The 10,045-nt window shown below is 38.5% G+C and overlaps 3 protein-coding genes across 3 annotated transcripts in view; 2 read left to right on the plus strand and 1 right to left on the minus strand.

Annotated features, from left to right (window-relative positions):
* The window catches only part of hnrnpll (heterogeneous nuclear ribonucleoprotein L like), an 8,610-nt gene extending 7,841 nt beyond the window's left edge, over nt 1-769 (plus strand). The window contains 2 exon segments of the mRNA XM_079559385.1: nt 30-144; nt 236-769. Coding sequence (XP_079415511.1) covers nt 30-144; nt 236-291 — 171 coding nt within the window. The 3' untranslated portion in view covers nt 292-769.
* Nucleotides 770-2,199: 1,430 nt separating this feature from the next.
* On the plus strand, nt 2,200-4,733 carry cdk1 (cyclin dependent kinase 1). Its single transcript, XM_079560503.1, has 8 exons — nt 2,200-2,282; nt 2,503-2,547; nt 2,864-3,020; nt 3,214-3,337; nt 3,591-3,761; nt 3,832-3,995; nt 4,076-4,217; nt 4,569-4,733. Exons 2-8 carry the CDS (start codon nt 2,511-2,513, stop codon nt 4,683-4,685), a joined length of 912 nt encoding a protein of 303 aa, XP_079416629.1. The 5' UTR covers nt 2,200-2,282; nt 2,503-2,510; the 3' UTR covers nt 4,686-4,733.
* Nucleotides 4,734-4,800: 67 nt separating this feature from the next.
* On the minus strand, nt 4,801-9,987 carry ctu2 (cytosolic thiouridylase subunit 2 homolog (S. pombe)). The gene is made up of 16 exons (XM_079560483.1): nt 9,852-9,987; nt 9,609-9,683; nt 9,228-9,306; nt 9,079-9,138; nt 8,953-9,013; nt 8,770-8,879; nt 8,323-8,561; nt 7,632-7,767; nt 7,425-7,556; nt 7,239-7,330; nt 7,014-7,111; nt 5,998-6,096; nt 5,395-5,461; nt 5,256-5,319; nt 5,090-5,148; nt 4,801-5,022 (listed from the first exon to the last, which is right to left on the minus strand). Exons 1-16 carry the CDS (start codon nt 9,905-9,907, stop codon nt 4,980-4,982), a joined length of 1,470 nt encoding a protein of 489 aa, XP_079416609.1. The 5' UTR covers nt 9,908-9,987; the 3' UTR covers nt 4,801-4,979.
* Between the last annotated feature and the right edge of the window lie 58 nt (nt 9,988-10,045).

Below are 10,045 nucleotides of genomic sequence, written 5' to 3' on the forward strand. Positions count from 1 at the left end.
ATCAATCTACCTCTGCATGATTATAACTGCAAGACTCTGTTTCAGCTGCTTCTAAGACCATATCAGGACTGTTGGAGTTTGAGAGCAAAACAGATGCTGTGGAGGCGCTGACTGTTCTCAACCATTATCAGATCAGGATTCCCAGTGAGCCTCAAACACACACACACACACACACCTATACAAAAATATTCTAGTGTATTAGATTTGCAAGGCTATGACAATTGTATGTTTTCAGATGGCTCTAATCCCTACACACTGAAGTTGTGTTTCTCCACTTCATCTCACCTGTAGTGAGCAGACAGTAAATCGCCCTGTTATGGATTGGTGAAATTGATTTGAGTTTACATTACAAATATTAATTTCTATTGTCTAACTGTAAATACCTATTTTATTGTTTGTTTGAGACTTAAAATGTTTCCCAAATGTGAGGATCCTTCGCGGCTAAATTACCTTGGAGGCATCCACATCCAATTCATTAGTGCCTCACCAAGTGCCAAGTTTCACATGGTTTAAATCCTCTAGCGCAGCTGTCCCATCTTTCACAGACTGATGCTCTCAAATGTTGCAAATATGACATTTTTCATTGTCGTATTTGATTAAGTACGTAATATTTATGTTCATGAGTTTTGACTCAAGAAATAGTCAACAGTTTCCCTGTTTTTGTGGCAAATGAGACATACCAAAATTCCCTGAAATGGAAAGTATTTATGTTATAGCATGTTGAGTTTTAGAAGCGCACCATACTGCTGTTTTGTCACATTTATCTCCAGTATATTGTATTACATGAGTATGTACAAACTGTATACTTGTTCTATCCTACTACTATCACCGTTACAGCACTTTTAAAGTCTTTATTTGAGTATAGTATACTAATACAAAAGTGACCACAAATAATGAAGTATTCCATTGTGCCGTAGAATTACAGTATATTACAATATAACATGTCTTTATGGCAACACAGTGACTAAACTTTTGAACTTTTTAATTGCATTTTATCATGTTTTTTATACAACTTTATGTGGTTCTCTGGTACTGTAAAATAAAATGAAAAGGTCAGTATAATATTATAATATAGGCTATTTCAGCAAATATATACTGCTCAAAAAATAAAGGGAACACTTGGACAACAGAATGTAACTCCCAAGTGTTCCCTTTATTTATATATGACATAAACACAGTTATATGGTGTTGTTCAAGTGTTTCCTTTATTTTTTGAGCAGTATTGTTTCTCTCTTTTCTTCTTTATGCCAGACAATCTCTGAAATGCATTTCTTAGGCTTTATTTAACATTAAGCACTTTCTATGAGTATTGCAGGCTGCTCATATATGTGTGACTTTACACAGTAAAAGATCAGCCACCTGTGATGTATAGCTTCTGTGCAATGTCCAATCCTCTTTTAAGGCTGCAGATATGTTAAAATGATGTGCAACAATAAAGTTATTTAGTAAACCTTTTTTGTTACATGTTTTTTATTATAACATGCCTGATTAATGAACATAATCTGACGTTGTTAAGTGTAGTTAAAAAAACAACAACTGCACATATAATAATATGAATTAGGGCTTGGTTTATTTATAAACAATCTTTATAAATACAGGTCATACACATAACACGAGTTTATAGGTTTCAGCAGACAATGCCTATAAAATATGATAATGTCATCTATTTATACTGAAAAATTGAAGCTATTTTACAGTCTATGGTTGAAGCACAAGAGGCAAGAACGTATGCTAGAGCTCACCTGACCTGGTAGCCATACGCCCCAGTCCCGAACATCTTGATGCCTGATCATGAATCTAGTGCCTGATGCCCTTGAAGAAGTCCTCGGCTGCAAAAAGTTGGTGACCCATGCCCCTGTATTAGCTCCATGCACGCTCACTTGGGTGCAGTTAACAATATCAGGCACCAGAGGTCGCGCTTTGTGCAGTAAAATTATACGAAGCCATGCCGCACTGCTCCCCCTTTTTGAAAACCTTTGTCGTTTAATCATGTTTGTAGACAAGAGTGTAAGTCAGAGTGAACTGATTGAAGTGTAAAGGCAGTTGTGATTATGAGCAACTCCCAAATTTTAAGTTTTATAATACATTTCCGGTGCCCTCGCTCCCGCTCAGCCCATGTGACCGTGCGCTACGCTCTGATTGGTGGATTTCAAACACACGGAGGCCTCTGATTGGTGAGGTTTGAACTATTGCTGTAATGCGGTTATTTCAAAACGTTCGAGATTCTTCCGTGGATCAGACACGGCACGTCTTCAACAACACAACGAGCAGTTTCTCTTACCGTAAGTGTTCTTACTGCTGTATAAACATCTCTAGTAAATGCTTATATCATAGTCTAAACATCGCTTGATTGTGAGAGGGTTTGTTTTAATGATAAAGGATACATTCACTTAGATTAGCAAGCGCTAAGCTAACGTTATACTTGTGGCATATTGAACTAGTTTGTACTCCTGTCAATCGAATCAATTCAGCTTTGGCTGTAAAATGGCTGTTTTTTCTCAGGGGCGGCGATGGAGGATTACTTAAAGATTGAGAAAATTGGTGAAGGTGAGTATAATTTGTGTGTGATTTGTATTTTTCTTGTTTGTTTGTTTTTTTAGGTAAGTGTAGGGTTAAAGCAAACTCCAACAGTTTGACAAGGGTCAAATTGTGCTGTAGCCTTTTAAGACGGTCTGTTGGCATTTGACTAGTTGATTTTTCCAAATGTTTATAACCTGCATGTGTGGTACGGATGTTCTCAGCTGTCATAGTTCTATTTTTATACTTTATTTTTTATTTTATTCTGTTGAACCAACACAGAATAAAACCTGAAAGAAAAAACACGCCATGTACGCCTTTGTTAAAATGTCCTGTTTTTTATCAGGTACATATGGAGTGGTATACAAGGGCAGACACAAGGCCACAGGACAAGTCGTGGCAATGAAGAAGATCCGCCTGGAGAGTGAGGATGAGGGTGTCCCCAGCACTGCTGTCAGAGAGGTATCGCTGCTGCAGGAGCTGAAACATCCCAATGTTGTCAGGTATGGTGGACTTTCCATAGGATTCAACTTATTCCCTATTATTTGGAATAATGACCGCATTACATCATTGGAATGATGATGGTTCTAGTGACAGCAGTTATTGCACAGGTCAAACATGATAGTATTGCTTATGAATGACTACAGTTTAACTGTTTTGATGTAGACTCACTGAAGCCTTGTTTACTTTGTACAGGCTGCTGGATGTTCTAATGCAAGAGTCCCGCCTCTATCTCATCTTTGAGTTTTTATCCATGGATCTAAAAAAGTACCTCGACTCTATTCCATCTGGCCAATACATGGACCGCATGCTTGTTAAGGTATGTTTACTTCACAGCAGTTCATAATAAAGGCTTAAAAAAATGGCTGCCTATTATGTGTTGAATTATAGCGATTATTCTTACTTGTTGATGTTTTTTTTATATATAGATGTAATTAATTATTGTAAACAAAATCTAGCAAGCCAATAATTTAATTTCTCAAATCCGATTGAAATTCTAAATGTAGCAACTTAACTTCAGTCTACACCCTCTTGGTAAATGTGCTCTAATCAGTTTATTTTGTCTGCTATAGAGCTACCTATACCAAATCCTGGAGGGAATCTACTTTTGTCACTGTCGCAGAGTTCTTCATCGGGATCTAAAACCGCAGAACCTTTTGATTGACAACAAGGGAGTGATCAAATTGGCTGACTTTGGACTGGCTCGAGCTTTTGGGGTTCCTGTCAGAGTTTACACACATGAGGTCAGAAAGGCACAGCATTCACTTGTCAACATGAAATATGGTCTTCTTTAACATCAGTTGCGTCTCATAGGTGGTCACACTGTGGTACAGGGCTCCAGAGGTCCTCCTGGGGTCTCCTCGATACTCCACACCTGTGGATGTGTGGAGCACAGGGACCATTTTTGCAGAACTTGCCACAAAGAAGGCTCTCTTCCATGGCGATTCAGAAATAGACCAGCTGTTCAGGATCTTTAGGTATATTGTGACAATCAATGCTTAGTGAACATGTACGCCATGAACATGCTTCATAAACCTTTGCATTTTTGTGAGTTCAGAACTTTGGGGACCCCAAACAATAATGTGTGGCCTGAGGTGGAGAGCCTGCCCGATTACAAGAGTACCTTTCCGAAATGGAAATCTGGGAACCTGCCATCAATGGTGAAAAATCTGGATAAGAATGGCTTAGACCTACTGGATGTAAGTAAATATAAATACTACAGTTGGGAATAGTTGCCCTCGAGCTTACCTGCTCTAGTATTTTGTCCAGGTTCAGGCCTTGCCTACATTTCAGAATCTTTTTATATGAATTGTATATTGTGAAGCAACATCAGTTTATAAATGTGCTATATAAATATACTTGAATGAAATCCTTGACGTAAACATAAGGTTACATCAATTGGTGCCGTTTTAGTCAAGCACAATTATCACTGGTATGGATTAATTTTGGTGCAAAATTTAGGTTTGCCAGGACACCAAAGTGGTCTCAATGTCCAGTTTTTGAGTACTATGTCAATTTCAAGTCTATTGACTGTTTTGTTTTGTCTGTAGAAAATGCTGATCTACTACCCTCCAGTAAGGATTTCTGCTCGTGAAGCCATGACACATCCATATTTTGACGATTTGGACAAATCTACTCTCCCCTCTGCCAGCATAAACAATATTTAAATACTAAACATTGTCATTGTATCTAAATCACTTTAACCTTGTAAATACTTGTATGTGAACATTTGTGTCTTTTACATACGTCTTTAATAAAATGACACGTGACATTAGAGTTGAATTTTATTATGTCTGCATACAATTTCGGTATTAAAAAAAAGTGGTTTCAGTTGCTGTACCCCCACAGGCCCTCAAGTCCAATACTTGGTCTACACATTTATTGAAAAGTCTTGCATTAGTTTTTAATGTTATTTAACTATGCAGTGTATCTTAAAATTCAGGGGTTCTTCCAGCCTTTAGTTAATCCAGCAAAAAATTACTGATCTCTGCTTTCATTTGAGACCTACAGAAAACATTGAAGATTTATTCTTTGTACAATTATTTTGTATGTAATGTAAATTGAAGTTTACCTTCTCAGTCTCCGTTGGGCCTCTGAAATAATGTAATTCGGCATATGTTCCAATGATGACTGAATGTGAGAAAAGAAAAGCGATAACTGACCAAATGTGACAATATAAGGGGAGAGACAATACAGGAATGCTACAATTTAAAAAGACTTTACCATCTCTCACTTACCATATCTTTAATGGTTACCTGACAACTGTAACACAATAGAGTTTTCAGCTCCATTGGTTCTAGCCTGTTGTAAAAACAATACATCACATTTATTGTTTATTAAAAAGGACAAATTATCCTTGTACTGGGAGCCTAGTACCTGTTAGAAGAGCAGCAGCTTCCTCCATGGCACTGTCCAGAACAGTCAGAAGAAGACTGGGTTTTATCTGCACAGCCAAACCAGAACATAGAACAAATAGTTTTCATTCTGTGGGTTGTGTTGTATAAAAGCTTTGTGTAGCTCCTATGTAGCTGAACGAAACAACCAGAAATCTTATAGGTTCACTGCAGTAATGAAATGCACTGATAAATTCAAGTTCATGTGATGTGTTTTAATACTCCATAAGTGACATGTTACATCATTTAGTTTGTGCCGGATCTCAGTTGCTCAGGAAGTATTCAACATAGTGTAGAAATATATTGTCGACTGGATTGAGTTGGTTGAGTTGAGAACTTTTCGCCTCTATCCACAGAAGCTTCTTTGCTCTTGTATCACATTTTCTGACCACAAAAGCTAAGAAGCAGCGATGCATCCTCAACTCTACCAACTGAGTCCTGTTGACTAATTATAGCTTCACTCACTGTGATGATCATTTTGTTAGTTCTCAGACCTGCACTTTTGGATCCTTCCTGATGCTGGTCTGACTTTAATACAGCAGTTACCCCAACACTTGCATATCCAAATCAACTTTGCAGAACTCACCTGTACAACCTTTATGAGGTGGAAGGCAGTCATTTTGTGGACTTTTGTTCTGAGAAAGCTGTTCTGAGATCATTGTGGCTTGGAAAGCAGAAGCATTCTCTGACAGACATAAGACAAAAATGGCATTCAGTTAAAGGACATAAATTACATAAATCAATAGATGAGTAAGGACTGTTACTGATGGTATTCAAAAAAAAGGCTTTATTTCCTAAAGAGAAAAGCCTCAAATTATAAACATATAGGAAAGTCCTATATGTTTATAACAAAGCTAAAATACAGCAATAAAATGTAAAATGTACCATATACAGGTAAAACCTGGAAAACCTTACAATATAAGTTCATTTATTTCTGTAATTCAACTTAAAATGTGAAACTAATATAATATAGACTCAGTACATGCAAAGTGACATAATTTGATGATTATATAATTTTGATGATTATGGCAGCTGAGCCATAATAATCAAAATTAAAATAAAAAAGCTGAATAACAGAAATTAATGCACTTTTTTCATGATATTTTGATTTTCACCTGACTTGATATCTAATGTAAACCCTGTATTTTGAACAACAAAACCTCTCATTTAAGGCAATTACAGGAGGGGGCTGTCCCGCATCATCATAGGAGCACAGAATTAAATTAGTAAAAAAAAAAAAACTGGAAGTTCAAGCCACACCATGTCTGCAGGTTTTGGCTGGTTTGGCTGTAAACGTTCGAGCTAAACTATTTAACACGGTCTAAAGCTTGATCGAAAGATGGCGTCACGTCTGCTGCCGTCATGTTGGATCCGTAAACAAACTACAAGCTTCCATATGTCGAATAATGCATCATCATCTCGCCGTCCCTCCTTGTTCTGTGATTGGTCCCCAAATCCATGTGAAGATTTCGGCCATGGTCCCCAGGCTGCTGTGAAGTTCGAAATGATTCGAGCGCACACAGCAGCATGGGTACTCTCAGGCTAGGACTATGCCACCATAAAGCTCCAATGCTGAGCACAGAGAAGTGAAAGAAGCCAAACCTGCAGCCGTGTCCAGAGCACACAGACACAGCACACACCTAGGACTGTCATCTAGGGCAGAAGGGTCCTTACAGGCAGTCTGCAGCTTCTCACTGGTCCTGTTAGATAGAGTATATAGCACATTAAGCTACACACACACTTTCAGAATTATTTATTTGCAATTTGCTCTGCTGGCTTGTACTGTAGTGTACAGTGTTTATGGTAGCACTGTAGTGTATTACACGCCTGTAGATGGTGCTGACAGTAGAGGGAAACTCAGACTGCAGTTTGGTCACAAAACTCTCTGTTAGTCTCTGGATACTGTCCTTGTCTGAGGTCTGTAAAAGATTAAAAAAAATTAAAAAAAAACACCCATATGATGTTATGAATGTACGGTGCTACTCGTCACATTTGATTTTGCTGTGAAGTCACCTTGAAGTCTAAGCCTGGGATGAATACAGAAGGGACATTGAACAGGTGGTTGTAATAAGCTATTTCTTTAGCAGAGTAGTCCCTCATTGGCCTCACTGCAATAACGTCACCGTAGCGAGCGTCTGAAAAGCCCTGTTTGAATAGAGACATTTCAAGTGTTTTAAAGAGTTAATTTATGATGGTTTTGCTGTACAGAGATATCCTGACCGTGTCCAGAGCGGCTTGGGCTCCTCGGCCCAGTGAGATATTGCTCAACAGCTTCATAGCCAGTCGGGTGCAGCTGTCCCCCAGCATCAGCTTACTATAGCCCTCAGAACGAGCAGTGTGCAACAACAAGTGCTGCCTGTAGACACAACACAACCCAGACACTCAAAAACATAAGTACTTTTGGTTCATTGGAAGTAAATCAGTAGCAGCATGTATTGTTCTTTATTGCAATTCTGACTAGATTTGCCTATTTTCATAAGGTTTGTAAAAATCATATCCATTACAGAAAGAGAATCAAAACATCATTCTATCACTGGGGTCTCTATTCTGACTGAGATTTACATGTATTACTCTTACACTGCCTTAAACTATGCATAATAACTTTGATAATAGGAAAGTCACAGTTATAGTGATGCTAATTCTCCTGATCTCCTGAGTTTTTGGACATTTGTTTTCACTTAGGCACCGCTGTGTGTCAAAATGGAAATGTTATAACAACAGCCATTACCGTTATTTCATATTGCTTATTTTTCCTCATATTATTCAGCTCAATTTAAAATCACAGTTAAGTGCCCGGCCTATAGGCCTCTATAGGAGGAGTGCCTCAGTAGATGATTGAGTCTCAGGTCTTTAGGTTTAGTTTGTAAAAACATACTGCGTGCTTTTGGTGTGGAAGAACAGTAATTGTGACCTTAATGTGCAAAGCAGCTCGTCCCGGGCTGTGTGCGTCTTCACTGATGCCATGAGCTGTTGCAGTTCGAGCGTGTGGACCTCACTCACAGCAGCTGGGTCCTGTTCCTGACCTGGAGGCTGAACAGCGATCCTCTGGTTGTTCTGATCAAACTCCCCCACAGCCACCTTGTATGATGCGGCACTTTCTGTGCTGGGCAAGTGGGGCTGAATCAGGACTGAGGAGGGAAGCTCTAAAACCTGGAGGGAAAAACAACACTTCAAAGTCTATAGATATCATTGTTCCATTAACTTTACTCAATAAAGGGGTTTCTTTTTATCATCAGTCATTAACTGCCTGTGCATCTTTGACTTTGTATTATTAATTGGTCAGTGGATCATATTCTCATATCTCTATAATGCCATAGGGGAAACAAATATCTTAAAAGAGGTATGGAAATACACCTACATGTTCCAACGGAATGATGTAAAAAGGAAGGCCAGTGGATTCAAACAGATCCTTTAGCTCACTGTTGGTCTTGTTTCTGTCTTCCAGGGAGCGCCCAGTCAGAGCACCCTCTGAACAGGCAGAAATTTACAATCATTACATATTTAAGCGAGATAGACACAATAATAGGCTGTTAACTCTTACCATCAATAAAAACAATCCCCGGCGTAAATCTGAGCTTCTTGTGAGCATTCACACTCAAGCCCTGGTAAATAAATAAGTTAGCTATGCAGCAATTATTCCTTGTAAAATTGGAAATATTTTCTGTACCTCTTGAACTTGATGAAGCATTGAACATGAAGAGGGACCCCCCGACACAGCCAAGAGCACCTGACAAATGTCAACACGCAAATACTCTATTATGGCAAAGAATAGCAATCTATAGTTTCACAATTAAAACACCACTTAGCATTACCCACCTTTTCTCCAGGAAATAAGATTCGGTTTTTGCCCAACATGGCTCTGAACTTGTGAATGAAGTAATCATTGAAGCAACCCCTAGCATTGGAAGAGCAATGTTAAAAGTAATATTGCCAGTGCACATGCTGAATAAAATTAATCACCTCAGCCTTGACTATGTGTAGTGTGAAATTATTTCATTATTCATTATTTCTTAGTAAAGAGCTGCTTTGAAGTCATGGATTACATCTAAAGTCAGAACTGTATGGGTATATGGATGGAATGTGGTGAAGGTGATCTTTTGGGTTCATTACATTAAAGATTACCAAATCAATTATTTTTAAAGAAGAAGTTAGTTTCGTTACGATTTTTGTTGTTAATTTTAAGCAACATGTTCTCACCTGCAATAAGGATCTCCAACTCTGAGAAGAACAGCAGGGGGGTGCACTTTGCATTTCACGCACAACTTCGAAATACTACACACAGACAAAAGCTCACTTTAAGGACTTTATATTCTAATCAATATACAAATATCTCGGTACAGTATTTATTTCAAAGTAATAAAGTTAACAAAAATCAAGGTTGGAAGAACTCCTGAGTGTTAATCCCACTCTCCGTGTCCGACAGTACAGTTCTGGACGTACCTTGGGGTGTCCAAAGACCCCAGGGGTGCACTGTAGGTCTGATCCACTTGACACATTACGAATAACTTCTATTCAACACTACAAAAACAACAGAGAAACAGCACGTCGGGGCTTATAGCAAGCGGCCATGACACTTCAGACGTTTATAAATAACGAATGCACTTTAGCGCCACCGTTCGACACGGATGACGACG

This window comes from Gobius niger (assembly GCF_951799975.1).
Source record: "Gobius niger genome assembly, chromosome: 7".
NCBI lineage: Eukaryota > Metazoa > Chordata > Actinopteri > Gobiiformes > Gobiidae > Gobius > Gobius niger.

Excerpts from the sequence above, each read along its gene's own strand:
- cdk1 (XM_079560503.1), top strand. The coding sequence starts at position 2,511 with ATGGAGGATTACTTAAAGATTGAGAAAATTGGTGAAG. Across the intron at positions 3,338-3,590 it reads TGGACCGCATGCTTGTTAAG|AGCTACCTATACCAAATCCT; the intron begins GTATGTTTACTT and ends TGTCTGCTATAG. Across the intron at positions 3,996-4,075 it reads CAGCTGTTCAGGATCTTTAG|AACTTTGGGGACCCCAAACA; the intron begins GTATATTGTGAC and ends TTGTGAGTTCAG.
- ctu2 (XM_079560483.1), bottom strand. The coding sequence starts at position 9,907 with ATGTGTCAAGTGGATCAGACCTACAGTGCACCCCTGGGGTCTTTGGAC. Across the intron at positions 9,684-9,851 it reads GGGTCTTTGGACACCCCAAG|TATTTCGAAGTTGTGCGTGA; the intron begins GTACGTCCAGAA and ends GTCTGTGTGTAG. Across the intron at positions 7,557-7,631 it reads CCCAAGCCGCTCTGGACACG|GGCTTTTCAGACGCTCGCTA; the intron begins GTCAGGATATCT and ends CTATTCAAACAG.